Source organism: Triticum urartu, chromosome 2A (genome assembly GCF_056163025.1).
Source record: "Triticum urartu cultivar PI428250 chromosome 2A, HENAU_Tu73, whole genome shotgun sequence".
Lineage (NCBI taxonomy): Eukaryota > Viridiplantae > Streptophyta > Magnoliopsida > Poales > Poaceae > Triticum > Triticum urartu.
In genome coordinates, this window is record NC_141874.1 from 604,538,344 (window position 1) to 604,561,695 (window position 23,352).

General features: G+C 46.2%; 1 protein-coding gene across 1 annotated transcript; it reads left to right on the plus strand.

Moving 5' to 3' along the window:
- Nucleotides 1-22,442: 22,442 nt before the first annotated feature.
- Nucleotides 22,443-23,342, plus strand: LOC125539115 (uncharacterized). Its single transcript, XM_048702481.2, has one exon. The coding sequence runs from the start codon at nucleotides 22,533-22,535 to the stop codon at nucleotides 23,061-23,063; it is 531 nt and encodes a 176-aa protein (XP_048558438.1). The 5' UTR covers nucleotides 22,443-22,532; the 3' UTR covers nucleotides 23,064-23,342.
- The last annotated feature ends 10 nt before the right edge of the window (nucleotides 23,343-23,352 follow it).

Consider the following 23,352-nt stretch of genomic DNA (forward strand, 5'->3'; position numbering starts at 1 on the left):
CCTCTTGAAGATCCATTTATTCTCAATTGCTTGCCGATCATCGGGCAAGTCAACCAAAGTCCATACTTTGTTCTCATACATGGATCCCATCTCAGATTTCATGGCCTCAAGCCATTTTTGCGGAATCTGGGCTCATCATCGCTTCCTCATAGTTCGCAAGTTCGTCATGGTCTAGTAACATGACTTCCAGAACAGGATTACCGTACCACTCTGGTGCGGATCTCACTCTGGTTAACCTACGAGATTCGGTAGTAACTTGATCCAAAGTTACATGATCATCATCATTATCTTCCTCACTAATTGGTGCAAGAGTCACAGGAACAGATTTCTGTGATGAACTACTTTCCAATTATGGAGCAGGTACAGTTACCTCATCAAGTTCTACTTTCCTCCCACTCACTTCTTTCGAGAGAAACTCCTTCTCTAGAAAGGATCCATTCTTAGCAACGAATGTCTTGCCTTCGGATCTGTGATAGAAGGTGTACCCAATAGTATTCTTTCGGTATCCTATGAAGACATATTTCTCCAATTTGGGTTTGAGCTTATCAGGATGAAACTTTTTCATATAAGCATCACAATCCCAAACTTTAAGAAACGACAACTTTGGTTTCTTGCCAAACCACAGTTCATATTGTGTCGTCTCAACGGACTTAGATGGTGCCCTTTTAAACGTGAATGCAACTGTCTTTAATGCATAACTCCAAAACGATAGTGGTAGATCGGTAAGAGACATCATAGGTCGCACCATATCTAATAAAGTACGGTTATGACGTTCGGACACACCATTATGCTGTGGTGTTCCAGGTGGCGTGAGTAGTGAAACTATTTCACATTGTTTTTACTGAAGACCAAACTCATAACTCAAATACTCTTCTCCACGATCAGATTGTAGAAACTTTATTTTCTTGTTATGATGATTTTCCACTTCACTCTAAAATTCTTTGAACTTTTCAAATGTTTCAAACTTATGTTTCATCAAGTAGATATACCCATATCTGCTCAAATCATCTATGAAGGTGAGAAAATAACGATACCCGTCGCGAGCCTCAATATTCATCGGACCACAAACATCAGTATGTATGATTTCCAACAAATCTGTTGCTCGCTCCATAGTTCCGGAGAACGGCGTTTTAGTCATCTTGCCCATGAGGCATGGTTCGCAAGTACCAAGTGATTCATAATCAAGTGATTCCAAAAGCCCATCAGCATGGAGTTTCTTCATGCGCTTTACACCAATATGACCTAAACAGCAGTGCCACAAATAAGTTGCACTATCATTATTAACTTTGCATCTTTTGGTTTCAATATTATGATTATGTGTATTACTACGATCGAGATCCAACGAACTATTTTCACTGGGTGTGTAACCATATAAGGTTTTATTCATGTAAACAGAACAACAATTTATTCTCTTACTTAAATGAATAACCATATTACAATAAACATGATCAAATCATATTCATGCTCAACGCAAACACCAAATAACACTTATTCAGGTTCAACACTAATCCCGAAAGTATAGGGAGTGTGCGATGATGATCATATCAATCTTGGAACCACTTCCAACACACATCGTCACTTCACCCTTAACTAGTCTGTGTTTATTCTGCAACTCCCGTTTCGAGTTACTAATCTTAGCAACTGAACTAGTATCAAATACTGAGGGGTTGCTATAAACACTAGTAAAGTACACATCAATAACATGTATATCAAATATACTTATGTTCACTTTGCCATCCTTCTTATCTGCCAATCACTTGGGGTAGTTCCGCTTCCAGTGACCAGTCCCTTTGCAGTAGAAACACTTAGTCTTAGGCTTAGGACCAGACTTGGGCTTCTTCACTTGAGCAGCAACTTGCTTGATGTTCTTCTTGAAGTTCCCCTTCTTCCCTCTGCCCTTTTCTTGAAACTAGTGGTCTTGTCTACTATCAACACTTGATGTTTTTCTCGATTTCTACCTTCGTCAATTTCCGCATTACAAAGAGCTTGGGAATCGTTTCCGTTGTCCCTTGCATATCATAGTTCATCACGAAGTTCTACTAACTTGGTGATGGTAACTAGAGAATTCTGTCAATCACTATCTTATCTGGAAGATTAACTCCCACTTGATTCAAGCGATTGTAGTACCCAGACAATCTGAGCACATGCTCACTAGTTGAGCGATTCTCCTCCATCTTTTAGCTATAGAACTTGTTGGAGACTTCATATCTCTCAACTCGGGTATTTTCTTGAAATATTAACTTCAACTCCTGGAACATCTCATATGGTCCATGACGTTCAAAACGTCTTTGAAGTCCCGATTCTAAGCCATTTAAGTATGGTGCACTAAACTATCAAGTAGTCATTATATTGAGCTAGCCAAACGTTCATAACGTCTGCATCTGCTCCTGCAATAGGTCTGTCACCTAGCGGTGCATCAAGGACATAATTCTTCTGTGCAGCAATGAGGATAAACCTCAGATCACGGATCCAATCCGCATCATTGCTACTAACATCTTTCAACACAATTTTCTCTAGGAACATATCAAAATAAACACAGGGAAGCAACAACGCGAGCTATTGATCTATAACATAATTTGCAAAATGCTACCAGGACTAAGTTCATGATAAATTTAAGTTCAATTTAATCATATTACTTAAGAACTCCCACTTAGATAGACATCCCTCTAATCCTCTAAGTGATTACGTGATCCAAATCAACTAAACCATGTCCGATCATCACGTGAGATGGAGTAGTTTCATTGGTGAACATCACTATGTTGATCATATCTACTATATGATTCACGCTCGACCTTTCGGTCTCCGTGTTCCGAGGCCATATCTGTATATGCTTGGCTCGTCAAGTATAACCTGAGTATTCCGCGTGTGCAACTGTTTTGCACCCGTTGTATTTGAACGTAGAGCCTATCACACCGATCATCACGTGGTGTCTCAGCACGAAGAACTTTCGCAATGGTGCATACTCAGGGAGAACACTTCTTGATAATTAGTGAGAGATCATCTTATAATGCTACCGTCAATCAAAGCAAGATAAGATGCATAAAAGATAAACATCACATGCAATCAATATAAGTGATATGATATGGCCATCATCATCTTGTGCTTGTGATCTCCATCTCTGAAGCACCGTCATGATCATCATCGTCACCGGCGCGACACCTTGATCTCCATCGTAGCATCGTTGTCGTCTCGCCAATCTTATGCTTCCACGACTATCGCTACCGCTTAGTGATAAAGTAAAGCATTACAGCGCGATTGCATTGCATACAATAAAGCGACGACCATATGGCTCCTGCTAGTTGCCGATAACTCGGTTACAAAACATGATCATCTCATACAATAAAATTTAGCATCATGTCTTGACCATATCACATCACAACATGCCCTACAAAAACAAGTTAGACATCCTCTACTTTGTTGTTGCATGTTTTACGTGGCTGCTACGGGCTTAAGCAAGAACCAATCTTACCTACGCATCAAAACCAAAATGATAGCTTGTCAAGTTGGTGCTGTTTTAACCTTCACAAGGACCGGGCGTAGCCACACTCGGTTCAACTAAAGTTGGAGAAACTGTCACCCGCAAGCCACCAATGTGCAAAGCACGTCGGGAGAACCGGTCTCGCGTAAGCGTACGCGTAATGTCGGTCCGGGCCGCTTCGTCCAACAATACCGCCGAACCAAAGTATGACATGCTGGTAAGCAGTATGACTTATATCGCCCACAACTCACTTGTGTTCTACTCGTGCATATAACATCAACACATAAAACCTAGGCTCTGATACCACTGTTGGGGAACGTAGTAATTTCAAAAAAAATTCCTACGCACACGCAAGATCATGGTGATGCATAGAAACGAGAGGGGAGAGTGTGATCTACGTACCCTTGTAGATCGACAACGGAAGCGTTAATTGGTTGATGTAGTCGTACGTCTTCACGGCCCGACCGATCAAGCACCGAAACTACGGCACCTCTGAGTTCTAGCACACGTTCAGCTCGATGACGATCCCCGGACTCCGATCTAGCAAAGTGTCGGGGAAGAGTTCCGTCAGCACGATGGCGTGGTGACGATCTTGATGTACTACTGTCGCAGGGCTTCACCTAAGCACCGCTACAATATTATCGAGGATTATCGTGGAAGGGGGCACCGCACACGGCTAAGAATATGATCACGTGGATCAACTTGTGTCTCTTGGGGGTGCCCCTGCCTCTGTATATAAAGCCTCAAGGGAGGAGGAGGCCGGCCCTAGGAGGAGGGCGCGCCAAGGGGAGTCCTACTCCCACCGGGAGTAGGACTCCTTCTTTCCTAGTCCAACTAGGAGAAGGGGGGAAAGGAGGGAAGTGGAGAAGGAAGGGAGAGGGGGGCCGCGCTCCAAACCCCTTGTCCAATTCGGACTGGGCTTGGGAGGGGCGCGCGCCACCTCCTGGCTCCTTCCCACTAAAGCCCATTAAGGCCCAATACTCTTCCCTGTATTCCCGTAACTTCCCGGTACTCCGAAAAATACCCGAATCACTCGGAACCTTTCCGATGTCCGAATATAGTCGTCCAATATATCGATCTTTACGTCTCGACCATTTCGAGACTCCTCGTCATGTCCCCGATCTCATCCGGGACTCCGAACTCCTTCGGTACATCAAATCTCATAAACTCATAATATAATTGTCATCGAAACCTTAAGCGTGCGGACCCTACGGGTTCGAGAACAATGTAGACATGACCAAGACACGTCTCCGGTCAATAACCAATAGCGGGACCTGGATGCCCATATTGGTTCCTACATATTCTATGAAGATCTTTTATCGGTCAGACCGCATAACAACATACGTTGTTCCCTTTGTCATCGGTATGTTACTTGCCCGAGATTCGATCGTCGGTATCCTATACCTAGTTCAATCTCGTTACTGGCAAGTCTCTTTACTCATTCTGTAATACATCATCTCACAACTAACTCATTAGTTGCAATGCTTGCAAGGCTTATTTGATGTGCATTACCGAGAGGGCCCAGAGATACCTCTCCAACAATCGGAGTGACAAATCCTAATCTCAATCTATGCCAACTCAACAAGTACCATCAGAGACACATGTAGAGCACCTTTATAATCACCCAGTTACGTTCTGACGTTTGGTAGCACACAAAATGTTCCTCCGGTAATCGGGAGTTGCATAATCTCATAGTCATAGGAACATGTATAAGTCATGAAGAAAGTAATAGCAGTAAACTAAAACGATCAAGTGCTAAGCTAACGGAATGGGTCAAGTCAATCACATCATTATCCTAATAATGTGATCCCATTTATCAAATGAAAACTCATGTCTATGGTTAGGAAACATAACCATCTTTGATTAACGAGCTAGTCAAGTAGAGGCATACTAGTGACACTCTGTTTGTCTATGTATTCACACATGTATTATGTTTCCGGTTAATACAATTCTAGCATGAATAATAAACTTTTATCATGATATAAGGAAATAAATAATAACTTTATTATTTCCTCTAGGGCATATTTCCTTCAACTGCATCATCTTCAACATGGTCATGGTGACCAATGTCTTCAGCAGCGGTGGGATCAGCTGCTGGAAAGTCTTCAGCTTCATGAGCCTCTATGAAAGCAGGCTCATGGACAGTCAGTTGGCGCTCTTGATGTTCAGTGGTAGGGCGAACCATGGAGATGGGTTCAACAATTAAGGGCTCTGTGGGAGCAGCCCGTTCCTTCTTGGTCTTCCGCTTATTCTTGGAGGGAGCAGTATCAGAAGCTTCAGGATGTTTCCTCTTTCTGGCTTCAGCCTCAGCAGTCCTCGTCTTCTTCAGTTCTGAAGCGGTTGACCTGGCCTTTGGCTTCGAGCCAGTCATGCTAGTTGGGAAGACAATGGGATCTGCTTCCTGCCTTGGTGCGTTGGGTTCGGCCACAGTGGGCTTCTTCTCCTGCTTAGCATCCATCCTGGGATCAATGCCCGGACGCCCAAGGGCCTTGCGCTTCTCAGCCTCGTTGTAGCCTTGCACACACTTGTCAGCCCTGAGCTTCTGCACGTTTCTTGAGAAAGGCTTCTTTGAGCTCGTGCAGCATAATCTTGAAGTTTTTCACCTCTTGCACGCTGAGCTTGGCCATATGCTTCTTGAACTGAGCTTTCTCAAAGTCAATCTTTTGCTTCAGTTCGACGATGCGCTGAGCTAGAGCTAGCTATGAAGCAATGGCGCCATGGAAGGCGACACTGAGGCCAATTGGAAGTTGCAGATCTTCGAAGCTGAGATTGGGCGTGTCAAACCACTCATCAATGAAGTTGTGGATGATTGCCATGTCAAAGAGAGGCAGATCATTGAAGATTTCTGCTTCTTCCTTGCTCTTGATCAGTTGCTCAAGGGCGTCATCTGCAAGATCTTCATCACTGGACAGATCGATGGCATCGTTGCGCAGAATAGCAGCAACTGTCAGTTCTTGGCCGGTGTGTGGCAGAGGCATCTTGACTTTCTGGGGCTTGGAGATGCGTGAAAAATCTTCAGACTGCACACTGTCTTCAGGAGGTGCAGTAGCCAGTGGCTTCGCCCGTGATATTTTTGGTGCAGAGGCAGGCTTTGAAGCTTTAGGCTGCTTCAACTTCTTTAGCTTCGGCGCTGCAGGCGCTTCATCTGATTCAGCATCATCTGCAGGCTCATTCACGGCTGTCCCTTGAACCACGATATGAGTGATGAGACCTTCCAAGTTGTAGAAGGGCCCAAGAAGATTGGGTTCAGCTTCACGAGTTCCATCGGCACGGGGAGCAGAGGGACCAGGGTTGAAGTCTAATCCCAAACACTTCTTGTTCTGCTTCGCTGAGTTCTGGGCAAACTGGAAGTTGCGCTTGAACAGATTGTCGTCACGACACCATAGCAGTGACGATGGGTCAGCATCCGCAGGCTGTGGTCCACGGACCATGCAGGGATAGAAGCCTTGTTCAATGGCTTCATCTCTGGACCTGGGTTGAAGATTTTTGTAGAGGATGTCTCCCCATGGTTGCTTGATGGCATTCTTTTCAGCATATTCATTTGTCACAAATCTGTACTTGAACCACTGTTCTGCCCAATATTGTCGAATCCATTAGATTCGTGTCTTGCGCTGATTGTAATCCTCTTCAAGATCTATCTTGTACAGCTCTGAGAGGTCATCGGGCAGATCTCTTGATGTTTCTCCTCGACGCTTTCTGCCACCCTTCCTTGCTGATTTCTCTGCAGCCATGAACTTTAAACTGAATGGCTTCAATACGTTCAAAGGCTTCAAAGGCTTTCGCTTGCTGAACAAACAGGAACTGGCTTCGGGAGAATTTATATGATACTGTAAGAATTCTGCAAATGAACGCAGACTATGAGAACCAAGGGATTCTCCCACGGACATGTACCTATGACAGCATTAAGGTGCGAGGGAAGGGGAAGAGGTCATATGCATTCTCAGAAGATTTTGAAGATAAATCAGTTTAGAAGACATTGACCCCATCGTGCGAAGACATTCACTCATAGATAAGGAGTTGGTTCCAGATTTGTACGAATCCACGGATCAGTACAAGTGAGGAATCTAACTACTTTGTGAAGCATAAGTGAATATACTAGGCATATTATGAGATGCAGTATGAAATAGATCCAACTTGTGTGAACAGAAACTGCTTGTGGTAGAAAGTGACGAATCTATAGGATCAAAGGGGCCGTAAAAAGGAAGTTTTATTTACCACACGAAGAACTGCTAGACGGAGTGGAAGAGGAGGACGAGCAGTCTGATCATCCGTGCCCTAACTTGGCGACGGAGGACACCTACGGCGACGGCGGAGAAGACGATGTCCGCGGTCGCCGTGAAGACGGCGTCGGAGAGGTTGCAGCAGCTAAGCGCTTCGTCGCCGGCGTCGTCGAGGGCTAGCGGTGGCGCTAGGGTTCGTGCGAGAGTGGAATAAGAGATAATGACTGTGGTGAGGCGTGTATTTATAGGGACATGGGCGGCTCAGTGTTATTACACAGGTGCCCCTGGCGATTCACATCTGAGGAACACGTGGCCATCATGCAGCATGTAGGAGGTTGTTCCACGTCCCACGCACGCCTGGATTGTCGGGTGGTCGTTCCCACTTCTCCGGGTTTCAGGTGAAGGAATTAGCATTGAAAGCGGACTTAATGTTTGTCTCTGTATCTTCTGCTGACAAGGACGCAGAGAAGACATTTGACAGTTTCAAAAGAATGCATATGATTTGGAGAGATAGAGTTTGAGGTAGAAAGCATAGAGAGGTTAGGGTCCGATCACATTCACTTAGTTCAAAAGATTCAACAAGAAGACATAGCTATAAGTGAATGTTGTAGAGGACAGAACACTAGTATATATATATATATGTATAATCAACATAGTGAAGATAATCATGAAGACATGTTGAGATTGAATCCAAACCAAATGTGAAGAAATAGCAAATGTAATGCCATGAGTGAAACACTTAGAATTTTTGGTGGTGGCGTTACCCACCGTATAGGAAGTATTAGACCCAGACACGGCGCACAATTATCGTGGCGCTCCAAAGTCAAATTTCTCATTAATGTATTCACACTTAGAATGCATGTCTTCATTGATTGAAGATATACTTTACTTCATGTGTTGCACATCTAAGTCATCAATATGCATAAGTGTTAGGATGTGTGCCTGATCACAGGACATTTGAGGATTCCAAGATATTTAGCTCACACCGTAACTTGCAAAATCTTTTATCATCCAAGGGCTTGGTGAAGATATCTGCCAATTGCTCTTCAGTGTTGACGTGTATGATATCAATGTCTTTCTTCACAACATGATCTCTTAGAAAGTGATGACGAATCTCAATGTGCTTTGTCTTCGAGTGCTGAACTGGGTTGTTGGCAATCTTGATGGCGCTTTCGTTGTCGCAGTAGAGTGGCACTTGCTTCAGATGAATGCCATAGTCTTTGAGTGTTTGCTTCATCCACAGAAGCTGAGCGCAGCAAGATCCAGCAGCAATGTATTCAGATTCAGCAGTGGAGAGAGATACGCAGTTCTGCTTCTTTGAAGACCAACATACAAGTGATCGTCCCAGAAAATGACATGTGCCTGATGTAGACTTGCGATCCACCTTGTCACCAGCATAATCAGCATCCGAGAATCCAACCAGATCAAACTCTGAGCCCTTTGGATACCATAATCCTAGAGTTGGGGTGTGAGCCAAATATCGAAGAATTCGCTTCACAGCTAAGTGATGCGATTCCTTTGGTGCCTCTTGAAATCGAGCACACATGCAAACACTAAGCATAATATCTGGCCTAGATGCACATAGATAAAGTAAAGAACCAATCATGGAGCGGTATACCTTTTGATCGAACTCTTTACCATTGTCGTCGGGACCCAGATGATGTTTGGCTGGCATTGGAGTCGTGACGCCTTTGCAGTCTTGCATACCGAACTTCTTCAGGCAATCTTTGAGATACTTCTCTTGAGATATGAAGATGTCGTTGCGTTGCTGTCGTATTTGAAGACCGAGGAAGAACTTCAGCTCTCCCATCATGGACATCTAATATTGCTCTTGCATCATATATCCAAACTCTTCACCGTACTTCTGATTGGTGCAGCCGAAGATAATGTCATCCACATATATTTGGCACACAAACAGTTCACCATCATATGTCTTCGTGAAGAGAGTGGGGCCGAGGGAACCAGGTGTGAAGCCTTTGCTCTTCAGGAAGTATTTGAGTGTGTCATACCAAGCACGAGGGGCTTGTTTGAGGCCATACAGTGCCTTGTTGAGCTTGTATACCATGTCAGGATGTTTTGGATCTTCAAAGCCAGGCGGTTGTGCAACATACACTTCTTCTTCAATCTTGCCATTGAGAAAAGCGCTCTTCACATCCATTTGATATAGAAGTATGTTATGATGATTTGCATAGGCCAGCAGTATGCGTATGGCTTCAAGTCGAGCCACAGGAGCAAATGTTTCATCGAAGTCAATCCCTTCCACTTGAGTATATCCTTGAGCAACGAGACGAGCTTTGTTTCTGACAACTTGACCATGCTCATCTTGCTTGTTGCAGTATATCCATTTGGTGCCTATTATATTGTGCTTCCGAGGATCAGGACGCTTAACCAGTTCCCATACATTATTCAGCTCAAACTATTGAAGCTCTTCTTGCATAGCTTGAATCCATTCAGGTTCCATGAAGGCTTCTTCAACTTTCTTGGGTTCTGTTATTGAGACGGACGCGAAGTGCTCACAGAAATTTGCTAGCTGTGTTGCCCTTGAACGAGTGAGCGGACCGGGTGCATTGATGCTATCAATTATTCTCTCAATCTGCACTTCATTGGCAACACGAGGATGTACAGGGCGAAGATTTTGCTCTTGCTGATCATTGTCATTGTTAGAGGGATTGTCTTCAGGCTGAGCATTGTCTTCAGGTTGATCAGGTGCGGAGATGATAAGTTCCTCTTCAGGTTGAGCTTCAGAGGGTATGATTTCTCCAGTTCCCATTAGTTTGATTGATTCACTGGATGGAACTTCATCTAGCACATTTGGCAGGTGCTCTCTTTGTGAACCGTTAGTCTCATCGAACCGCACATCCACTGTTTCAACCACTTTATAATGAAAGAGATTGAAGACTCTGTAGGAGTGCGAATCCTTTCCATATCCAAGCATAAAACCCTCATGTGCTTTTGGTGCAAATTTTGAAGTGTGATGTGGATCCTTGATCCAGCACCTGGCGCCAAATACTCTGAAGTAACTGACATTTGGCTTCTTGCTAGTAAGGAGCTCATAAGATGTCTTGTTCATAAGCTTGTGAAGATAAACACGATTGATTGTATGGCATGTAGTATCAATGGCTTCAGGCCAGAATTTTCTTGGAGTCTTGTATTCTTCAAGCATCGTTCGGGCCATCTCAATGAGTGTTTTGTTCTTGCGTTCGACGATGCCATTCTACTGTGGCGTGTACGGAGCTGAGAATTCATTTGTGATGCCCAAAGTATCAAGATATGTATCAAGGCCAGTGTTCTTGAATTCAGTGCCATTGTCACTTCTGATGTGCTTTATCTTGGCGCCATAGTTGTTCATTGCTCGATTGGCGAAGCGTCTGAAGACATCCTGCACTTCAGTCTTGTAGAGGATTATGTGCACCCAAGTATATCTAGAATAATCATCAACAATGACAAATTCATAAAGACAAGCAGTAGTAGTAAGAGTTGAGTAATGAGTGGGACCGAAAAGATCCATGTGGAGCAGTTCGAAGGGTCGAGTTCTTGTCATGATTGTCTTCGAGGGATGTTTGGCCCTCGTCATGTTTCCTTCTTCACAGGCACCGCATAACTGATCTTTCTTGAACTTGACGCCCTCGATGCCTATGACATGCTTCTTCTTTGCAAGGGTGTGGAGGTTCCTCCTGCCAGCATGCCCTAGCCTCCGCTGCCAGAGCCAGCATTCTGAAGCTTTTGCCAGAAGACATACGGCAAGCTGTGGTCCTGCTGAGAAATCTACCACGTACAAATCATCCTTCCTATACCCTTCAAACACTAGAGACTTGTCAGATTCCATTAGAACAAGGCAACGATATTTTCCAAACATCACGATCATATTTAAATTGCAAAGCATTGAGACAGACATTAAGTTGAAGCCAAGGGATTCAACAAGCATGACTTTATCCATGTGTTGATCCTTTGAGATTGCAACTCTACCTAGACCCAATACCTTACTTTTACCAGTGTCACCAAATGTGATGTGGCTCTTGTCGGATGGACGTAAGGTTGAGTCCATAAGAAGGCTTCTCTTGCCAGTCATGTGATTGGTACACCCACTATCAATAATCCATTCTGAAGCTGCTGGTGTCGTACCCTACAGTGCAGTTAGGGGGATAGGCTTCACGAAGAGAATTGTGAAGCAAAAACATTTGACGAACCAGTGGGTTATGAAAGCTTAGATCGAGATTTGGACTGATAGGGAGAGTAGCAAGCGATTCAGGAACGAAGTACATAATAAGACCATTCGGGCATTTGATCTTGTGCCCTACAAGATGTTTAAGGTCCCCAGCAATAGCGTCATACAATTTTGGTTTTCTGCTGGAGACCCTTCCCTGCAAAAAAGAGTTAAGCTTTCTTAGCCACCCACATCTTCAAGGGTGGCTTAGAAGCAATAGGTCTAAGTGCAGCATCTGAGAACTTTGGCTTTGGAGCCCTAGCAAAAAGTCTTGCAGGAGGACAATAGTACTCATAAGAATAAGCAGAATAGTTCTTGGTCTTATGAACATGGCGGTTTGATGAACCGTGCTCATATTCATAGGCCTGAGTATGGTTTTCCTGCAAAACATTTGCGTTAGTGCGACTCAGGTGAGTCCTCTGTTTGTATGAAGCCTTTGGACCATATGAAGCCTGTGGTCTAGGGTTTGTCTTCTTCACCTGTGGTGTCATGATGACATTCACAGGAAGATTCTCCAAACACTTTTTCGGCACCCAGATCTTCTTCATAGGCGGTTCATTCCTGCAGTTAGTACCAATATACCTAGCAAACACTTCACCATTCTGATTCTTAAACAGTTTATAGTTTGCATCAAAGGATTCGTCAATGACAATGGGGTTAGCACAAGTGAAGCCAGATAGAGTGGATGGATCTGCTGAAGGTTCCTTTGTAGCAACCCATGTGGTTTTGGGGTACTGCTCAGGTTTCCAGTAAGAGCCATCGGCATTCATTTTCCCTACGAACCCAACACCCTCTTTCCTAGGGTTTTGGTTCAAGATCTACCTTTTGAGGACATCACATAGTGTCTGATGCCCTTTGAGACTTTTGTACATCCTTGTTTCAAGCAATGTCTTCAACCTAGCATTCTCATCAGCAATAGCAGTGGTATCCTCAGTAGAGGGGTTAGTTCCCACATCAACAGTTGGAGATATTGCAACAGTAGCAGGAGTAGAACATTCAGCAACAGAGGTAGCATTATCACGCTCAATGCATTTAAGACATGGTGGTTCAAATCTTTCCTGAGCTAAACTGATCTGTTCGGCGCGAAGCGACTCGTTTTCTTTCTGAAGATCTTCATGAGCCGCTCTCAATTTCTCAAGATCTTGCTTCCTTTGAAGATAATCATAGGAAACCCTTTCATTAGCTGTTGAGAGCATTTCATGACGACTTTCAAGTTCCTCATACTTAACGTGAAGATTTTTTATGTCTTCAATTAAGGACTAAGATCGAGTCATTTCAGCGTCTAACAGATCATCGCTTTTGTCTAACAGTTTTTGAATGTGTTCCATGGTTTTCTGTTGTTCAGTTGCAATTTTAGCGAGTGTTTTGTAGCTGGGTTTGGAACCACAATCAGAGTCATCGTCACTAGATGTTTGATAGTGAGTAGTGTGTGTGTTTACCTTGGCACCGCGTGCCATGAAGCAGTAGGTAGGAGCGGAGTAGTCCTTGTCATTTGCATCGGTGTTGGTGATGGAGTCATTGTCTTCAGTGTTGAAGATGGACTTGGCAACGTATGCTGTAGCCAGACTCGCAACGCCAGAATCGGACTCCTCCTCAGACTCCACCTCTGCCTCCTCAGACGCCAGAATCGTGAAGACTTTCTGAAGCCTTTCTTCTTGGTGATTTTTTGGAACTTCTTCACAAGCATAGCAAGCTCCTTTCCAATGTCTTCAGGATCATCAGAGCTGCTGTCAGATTCTTCTCCAGATGAGGAGACAGCTTTTGCCTTCAAGGCATGAGTTTGCCCATAGTTGGGACCGTAGATATCTCTTTTCTCAGAAAGCTGAAACTCATGTGTGTTGAGCCTCTCAAGTATGTCAGACGGATCGAGTGTCTTGAAATCAGGACGTTCTTGAATCATCAAGGCTAGGGTGTCAAACGAACTTTCAAGTGATCTCAGGAGTGTCTTGACGACTTCATGCTTGGTGATCTCAGTAGCGCCGAGGGCTTGAAGCTCATTTGTGATGTCAGTGAGTCGATCAAACGTGAGCTGGACATTCTCATTGTCATTTCTCTTGAAGCGGTTGAAGAGGTTACGAAGGACACTGATTCTCTGATCTCTCTGGGTTGAGACGCCTTCATTGACCTTGGAGAGCCAGTCCCAGACTAGCTTAGATGTTTCCAAAGCACTCACGCGGCCATACTGTCCTTTGGTCAGAGGACCACAGATGATATTCTTGGCAGTAGAGTCCAGTTGAACAAACTTCTTGATGTCAGTAGGAGTGACACCTTCTCCAGCCTTGGGAACGCCGTTCTTGACGACATACCATAGGTCGACGCCAATGGCTTCAAGATGCATGCGCATCTTATTCTTCCAGTAGGGATATTCAGTTCCATCGAAGACGGGGAACGCAGCGGAGACTTTAATTATTCCTGCAGTCGATATAGCTAAAATTCCAAGTGGCTAAACCGAATCACACAGAACAAGGGAGTACCTTGCTCTGATACCAATTGAAAGTGCGTTATATCGACTAGAGGGGGGTAAATAGGCGATTTTTATGAAAGTCTTCAAAACGTGGAAGTTTCGAAGACAAACGATAGAAATAAACCTATTACCATGCAGCGGAAGGTAGACTACACTGGGCAAACCATAGTCAAGTATTCAATGAAGTGAAAGCACATTGACTAATAGCAGCTAGGTAGTAAGGATCAGGTAGGAAGATATTATGAAGCCAATCAGAACAAGCAGTCACTCAGTGAAGACAGAAGATAGTGCAATCATACAATGACTTCACAAGGACCAACAGTAAGTAAAGGGAAGGGAAGGATGAAACCAGTGACTTGTTGAAGACAATGATTTGTTGGACCAGTTCCAGTTGTTGTGACAACTGTACGTCTGGTTATGGCGGCTAGGTATTTAAACATGAGGACACACAGTCTCGGACACCCAGTCCTGAACACGCAGCTCAGGACACCCAGTCCTCACCGTATTCCCCTTGAGCTAAGGTCACATAGACCTCGCCAAATCACTCTGGTAAGTCTTCAAGGTAGACTCCCAAACCTTCACAGACTTCGTTCACCGACGATCCACAATGACTCTTGGATGCTCAGAACGCGACGCCTAACCGGCTGGAGGATTCACAGTCCTCAAGTGTAATAAGTCTTCAGATCACACAGACAAGAAGACTTAAGTGATGCCTAACACTCTTCAGCTCTGGGTGGTTAGGGCTTTATCCTCGCAAGGAATTCTCTCTCAAAGGCTTCGAGGTGGGTTGCTCTCAAACAACAAAAGCCGTACTCTAACTCTGAGCAGCCAACCGTTTATGGTTGTAGGGGGTGGGCTATTTATAGCCACTAGGCAACCCGACCTGATTTGTCCGAAATGACCCTGGGTCACTAAGGACCTGACACGTGTTCCAACGGTCAGATTTCAAACACACACGGCAACTTTACTTGGGCTACAAGCAAAGATGACTTGTCCGACTCTGGACAAGATTCGCTCTCATAGTCTTCACTCGAAGACATAGGTTTTGGTTAAGCATCACTTCAGTCATTCTGACTGGTTCTCTTGGACCTCACTTAACAGTACGGTGGTTCCTATGACTCAATAAAGAAGAAAAAGAACTACGAAAGATCTGAGTCTTCGAGCTCCATAGGCTTCATGCGATGTCTTCTCTTGTCATAGTCTTCAATGAGAATATCTTCATATACCACCTTTGACATCAATGTCTTCATACATTTTTAGGGGTCATCTCTGGTAGGAAAACTGAATCAATGAGGGACTTCTACTTGTGTTATCCTGCAATTCTCACAAACACATTAGTCCCTCAACTAGGTTTGTCGTCAATACTCCAAAACCAACTAGGGGTGGCACTAGATGCACTTACAATCTCCCCCTTTTTGGTGATTGATGACAAACTAGTTGAGGTTTTCAATGGGGAATATAATATGTGAAATTGTAAAGGATAAGGGCATCTCCAGCCGTTGGCCCCCCAGGGGGCGCCTAAAATCGCCGCCTGGGGGTGAGCCGGCGCAAAAATTGGGCCTGGGGGCGAGTTGGTCCCCAGCCGCCGGCCCCAGGGCCGCCCCCAGGCACGTTTTAAAATAAAAAAAGTTCGGCGAAGTTCGGCTTAAACACGATAAATTTCGGCACATTTCGGCGAAGTTCGCGGATTTTCATTACATAGCACATATACATAAACTAATCTAAAGGAAAAACTGGCTGAAGTCGCCACCGTCGCCGCCATCATTGTCGTCGGCCTTCTCCTCCTTGACGCGGGCGCCCCTGCTGGACCCCTGCCCGGCGTCGCCATGGCGGACTGGTGGCGGCGCATCGTCGTCGTCGTCGTCGCTGTCGCAGATGACGACGACTCCGCCTTCGTCGCGGCCGCGTCGATGCTCCGCGAAGCGAAGCAGGGCGACGCGCTGGCGCTCCTTCGCCTTCTCCAGGCGCTCCTTCTCCATCGCTATGGAGTCCCTGCGCGCCCATTCCAGGGCCACGTCGTCGTCGTCGAGCTCCGTCATCACCGGCGCGGCCGGCTCCTTATTCACCGGCGCGAGCCCCGGCTCCGTCTTTGGCTTGACGAAGCGCGGAGGAGGAGCCGACGAGGAGGCGCGCCGGCCGCCCTTGTTGATGACGATGCCGGCGCTACGAGTGCGCCGGCCGAGCGGCGTCTCCGCCGCGGGCTCGGCCTTGACGCCGAGTAGGGCCGGAGTGCCGGAGGAGTGCGATGAAGATCAGGAGGAGGAAGAAGAGGAGGAGGACCCGAACCTCCTTGGAGCCCATGGCCCGGCGCGTCGGTGCTGTGCCGGGGCGGCCGCCCTCGCTGGGTACGCCAACGGCGGGTCGTTGCCGCCCTCGAGGTACGTCAGCACGCCCTCGAGTGTGCGGCCGGGGACGCCCCACCACAGGTGGCGCCCCTCGCTATTCTGTCGGCTGCCAACCACCGGCGCAACGAGAGAGAAGAGTATCGTCCACGTACCCTCGTAGACCGAAAGCGGAAGCGTTATGAGAACGCGATCGATGTAGTCAAACGTCTTCACGATCCGACCGATCCAAGTACCGAACGCACGACGCTTCCGAGTTCAGCACACGTTCAGCTCGATGACATCCCACGAACTCCGATCTAGCGGAGCTTCATGGGAGAGTTCCGTCAGCAAGACAGCGTGATGACGGTGATGATGTTGCTACCGACTCAGGGCTTCGCCTAAGCACCGCTATGATATGATCGAGGTGGATTATGGTGGAGGGGCACCGCACACGGCTAAAGGATCAATGATCAACTTGTGTGTTCTAGGGTGCCCCCTGCCCCGTATATAAAGGAGCAAGGGGGGAGGCCGGCCGGCCCTCCTAGGGCGCACCAAGAGGAGGCGTCATCTTCCTAGTAGGAGTAGGACTCCCCTTTCCTACTCCTACTAGGAGGAGGAGAGGAAGGGGGAGGGGAGATGGAAGGAGAGGAAGGAAAGGAGGAAAGGGGGCCGGCCCCCTAGTTCAATTCGGTTTGGGCTAGGGGGGCCGCGCGCCCTGCCTACTCTCTTCCACCACTTGGCCCATGAGGCCCAATACTTCTTCCTCGTATTCCCGTAACTCCCCGGTACTCCGAAAAATACCCGAATCACTCGAAACCTTTCCGATGTCCGAATATAGTCGTCCAATATATCGATCTTTATGTCTCGACCATTTCGAGACTCCTCGTCATGTCCCCGGTCTCATCCAGGACTCCGAACTACCTTCGGTACATCAAATCACATAAACTCATAATACCGATCGTCACCAAACGTTAAGCGTGCGGACCCTACGGGTTCGAGAACTATGTAGACATGACCGAGACACGTCTCCGGTCAGTAACCAATAGCGGAACCTGAATGTTCATATTGGCTCATACATATTCTACGAAGATCTTTATCGGTCAAACCGCATAACAACATACGTTGTTCCCTTTGTCATCGGTATGTTACTTGCCCGAGATTCGATCGTCGGTATCTCAATACCTAGTTCAATCTCATTACCGACAAGTCTCTTTACTCGTTCCGTAATGCACTATCCCGCAACTAACTCATTAGTTGCATTGCTTGCAAGGCTTATAGTGGTGTGCATTGCCGAGAGGGCCCAGAGATACCTCTCCGACAATCAGAGTGACAAATCCTAATCTCGATCTATGCCAACTCAACAAGTACCATCGGAGACACATGTAGAGCACCTTTATAATCACCCAGTTACGTTCTGACGTTTGGTAGCACACAAAATGTTCCTCCGGTAATCGGGAGTTGCATAATCTCATAGTCATAGGAACATGTATAAGTCATGAAGAAAGTAATAGCAGTAAACTAAAACGATCAAGTGCTAAGCTAACGGAATGGGTCAAGTCAATCACATCATTCTCCTAATAATGTGATCCCATTTATCAAATGAAAACTCATGTCTATGGTTAGGAAACATAATCATCTTTGATTAACGAGCTAGTCAAGTAGAGGCATACTAGTGACACTCTGTTTGTCTATGTATTCACACATGTATTATGTTTCCGGTTAATACAATTCTAGCATGAATAATAAACATTTATCATGAAATAAGGAAATAAATAATAACTTTATTATTGCCTCTAGGGCATATTTTCTTCATGATCATGCCTAGATATTCTCATAATTATTCACTTTTCTATCAATTGCTCCACAGTAATTTGTTCATCCACCGTAATACTTATGCTATCTTGAGAGAAGCCACTAGTGGAATCTATGGCCCCCGGGTCTACCTTTTATCATATAAGTTTCTAATCTATTTTATTTTGCAATCTTTACTTTCAATCTATATCATAAAAATACCAAAAATATTTATCTTATTATTATTATCTCTATCACATCTCACTCTCGTAAGTGACCGTGAAGGGATTGACAACCCCTTTATCACGTTAGTTGCGAGGTTCTTATTTGTTTGTGTAGGTACGAGGGACTTGCGTGTAGTCTCCTACTGGATTGATACCTTGGTTCTTAAAAACTGAGGAAAATACTTACGCTACTTTGCTGCATCACCGTTTCCTCTTCAAGGGAAAACCAACACAGTGCTCAAGAGGTAGCAGGCCCCCCCTTTGCTTTTTCCTCTCCTCCCCTTCCTTCTCTCCTACTCCTACTACATAGAAGGGGGGAATCCTACTCCCGGTGGGAGTAGGACTCCCCTAGGGCGCGCCATAGAGAGGGCCTGCCCCTCTCCTCCTCCACTCTTTTATATACGAGGGAGGGGGGCACCCCATAGACACACAAGTTGATCATTGATCTTTTAGCCGTGTGCGGTGCCCCCCTCCATCATAATCCACCTCGGTAATATCGTAGCGGTGCTTAGGCAAAGCCCTATTCCGGTAGCAACATCATCACCGTCATCACACCGTCGTGCTGGCGAAACTCTCCCTCGAAGCTCTAATAGATCGTGAGTTCGCGGGACGTCACCAAGCCGAACGTGTGCAGATCACAGAGGTGCCGTAACTTCCGTGCTAGATCGGTCGATCGTGAAGACATACGACTACATCAATCGCGTTGTCATAACGCTTCCGCTTACGGTCTACGAGGGTATGTTGACGATACTCTCCCCTCTCGTTGCTATGCATCACCATGATCTTGCGTGTGCGTAGGAATTTTTTTGAAATTACTGCGTTCGTCAACAATAAGACTACCCCGCGAGATCCATCGCCGGACTGGTCAGCAGCACATCCGCTCATCTCCAGCAACGCGGCCGCGCTGGATGCCTCATATGGAAAGATTGGCAATCTACTAACAGTCAGTCCCATGATCTACCCATCATAGTTGGACCCAACGGGTGTGAAAACAGCGACTCTAATCCAGGATTAAGAGAGCGAGTAAATCGAATCCTTACTTGTCCACCGGTGAAACTAGGAACTCCATAGGCGCGCGGCTCCGCCGTCGCAGATGTAACCGCCCACTACTCTGTTATGTCCGTCCCCAACTACACCTGCGGGGGGTGGGGGTGGGAGGGGGGCGGGTGTGTTGGTGGGGCTTGTGGACGACCTGGCATGTCCATGTATGCCAACACAGACAAGTGGGCCCAGGTCGGAACAGATGCCAACGTCGTGACGAACCACACAAACGACCTCGGCTGCTGGTCGTTAACGCCTGCTCGACGGCCGTTGCCTCCCGTCCGTCTGACACAATACGTACATTGCTTTTATCACAATATCATGTTCCCGTATTGACAGCCAAAAATACCAACGCACAGATCTAGCGCGGTCCTGGACGGTACAGATAGCGAGATCATCTGGACCCCAGAGCCAAAACGCCGCTCCCAAGTCGAAAGAAATAATTCTTGACAGAATTAATATGCGGATCAAATGGAAATAGAATAAATAGCACCTGGTAGTACTAGCCAGTGGACGTAGCAATAGAAGAAAAAAGCAACTGCAGCTCACGTGTTATAGTACTGGCCAATTCACGTACAGGGTACCAGTAGCACTCCAAACTACAGTAGTAGCAATTTCCTTGGAACTTGTGCCTTCAAGTGGAGACGCAGTAACATAAATACGGCGCTTGCGACTTGACTTGCTCTTGGAGTCTCGGGCCTTCCGCCGGGTACGTGGAGCAGCAGCGACAACGGCTCTGTTTGATCAGTTTGGATTAGTTTGGACTCGATTAACTTAAAAATATCCAAACAATAAAATTAATTTAGGTTAGATGAATCTAACTCATTCAAAAAATCTAACCCACTCAAGAGGTGTTTATTTGGGTTAGTTCTTCTTAGGACTGCTAAAAAAACACATTTTTCTCTCGTTCTCCCGAGGCAGATCCCTCCCCACTTTCTCGAAGCTTCTCATCCTCTCCCTCCCTCCCTCTCGCACCGCCCGTGAAGGCGCCTTGCCATATCCACGCTTCATCTAACCCTGCCATCCAAACACCTCTTTGGCTAGAGTTAGTTCAGGGTTAGAATTTAACTCTAACCTCTAACTGAGTTAGAGTATCCAAACAGGGCCAACGGTGTTGCAGCCTTGACTTGGCGCGTACGGAGTTCCTGTCGGTCTCGGCTTCGTACGGCGGCACACCAGAAATCGATCCGGCGTCGAATCGACGGATCGCGTGTCGTGTGCGGCGGCGCACACGTTGCAACCCTAATCTCTTGATCTCAAATCTCGTCTTTTCAAACTTGGCTCTGTATATCACTTGTTAGATAATAACGAAAAATAAACGAGACAAAGAGACACGGATTTTTACGTGGAAACCCTTGCGGGAGAAAATCACGGACGCACGAAGGCGCAATCACTATAAGGAGTATTACAAAGACGAGACGACATATCGTCTTTGGCGCGACTACATGGGTATATATGTGGCCAATACACAAGAGTCCTTGGAGGACAAGTAAACGAGTTGTACTCGTACGCGTCGACATCAACGCAAAGGCTTACATCGATTGTACTACGTCTAATCCAACACGATATAATTTGGATCACAATTTAACATCTTCGCCAACAACACAGTAGTTTGGGTCCTTGATTATAGCTGGGATCTAGACCAATCAAAGAAATGAAAATATTTCAAACAACTAGTTCAAATCGAACAGGAAAAACAAAATCCTCAAATCAAAACCCTAGACTGCACTGATTTTTACAGCAGAGTCGCGGGAGGAGATGTACTGGGTGGTCGAGTGCTCGTTCGTGTCGTCGATGTTCTGTGACACCATGGCGACTGGCGGCGAGCAATCTCGTCAGCGATAGCAACCGGAAGAGAGAGAGAGAGAGAAAGAAAGAAAGAGGGCGCGGGGCCTCTGTCTGATGCGGGCCCACCGGGTCGTTTTGACCAGCCGATGCCAAACGGTGCCGTCGGCCAAGCCGTTAGTCCACATAAGTGTTTTATGCAAAAAAAAAAGTTTACTAAAGATGCGGTGATTTTTCAACGGATTACTAACTAGGTGATTTTCTGCAAACCAAGCACAAATATTGTAGTTGTCTGCTTTTAACTCGGTTCAAGGCAATGAAAGCGTCAGTTCATTGATAAGACTAGTCACAGTAGGGAGTAGCTTAAAGTAGTAACATGTATATGTTACTAGTCTATGTTACTACCTCCACAGTGGGGTAGTAACGTATGTGTTGTGTCATGCATCACTTCATTTATTATATTATAGACTCATTTTTTTTTCTTGATATGTGTGATATTACAGTAACTAGCTATGTTACCATCTATGTTACTATCAGTGTGGGTAGTCTAAGAAAAATATTCTTTTTAATCCCGATCATATACTGGAAGCTGTGGGAGGTGCTTTGCAAGTTTGCATCTCAAATACTTGACCAAATACCTGAAAAGCTCAGTTTAGGCCAATCGTTGGCAAACCAATCTGATGCGCAGGCATTACTTTCGAACCAGTAGGGAGTTGAACTAACTGACGACATTGAGTCACAGTGCGTGTCACTACGTCAAGTCAACACCACCTCCTCATCAAAGTGGCCTGACCATCACCAACTCCAAACAGAACAGAAGCCGCTTTACTTAGTCTGGCCAACCACCAACCTAATCACACGCCGATCTCCTGATCATGCTAGATGCTACCCCGCATAAATATGCATGCACGAATCCTGTTGTCTGCACCAAGCAAGCTGAGAACCAATCCTGCACCCAGTTACCCAGAAATCTGAGAGAACACTGCCCACGGCTTCCTGAAATGGCTGTCAGCACCGGTAGCTTCTTGGCCATTGCCATGGCCCTCGCTCTCCTTAGTGGCGACATGGCCCACGCCGGCCGCCTCCTGGCCGACACCACGGAGGCAGCAGCGCCCGCTGCAACGCCTGCCGCTGTCCCAGGCATCCCCGCGCCGAAGCCGCCCGTGCCCACCATGCCTACAATGCCACCAGTGCCAACCGTGCCCGCGGTCACCACACCGCAGGTCACAGTGCCCCCGATGCCAGCCGTGCCCGCGCTCGCCGTTCCCCAGTTCACGGTACCCCCCATGACGGCCGTGCCCGCGATCACCGTGCCCCAGGTCACGTTGCCGCCCATGCCGGCCGTCCCTGCGGTCACCGTGCCCAAGGTCACGTTGCCGCCCATGCCCGCAGTTGTTGTGCCGAAGGTGACGATGCCGCCAATGCCTGCAATTCCATCCATCTCCATACCCAAGGTGGCATTGCCTCCGATGCCTTCCATTCCCACTGTGAACGTGCCGATGCCAACCCTTGCGCCACCTCCTTCAGCATAGGCACGAACCAGAGCACCGGGAGCGAGAATCTACAATGCTGGCTCAATGATTTTGGCAATGTTTACTTGATCATTTGATTTTGGCCATTTACCGTTCGCCGGCTTGTTTACATTGTGCGGTTCCTATTTTGTTTTTGTTTTTGTTTTTGTGTTTGTGTTTGTGTAGTAGTACTATTGGGCTTGTCAATGGCCATCTCTTTTTCTTTCTCTTTGTACTGAGTTTTTACAATGAACATGTATGTCATTTTTATCACATTTATGTCAGACATACTGTTATGTACTTATTGAGC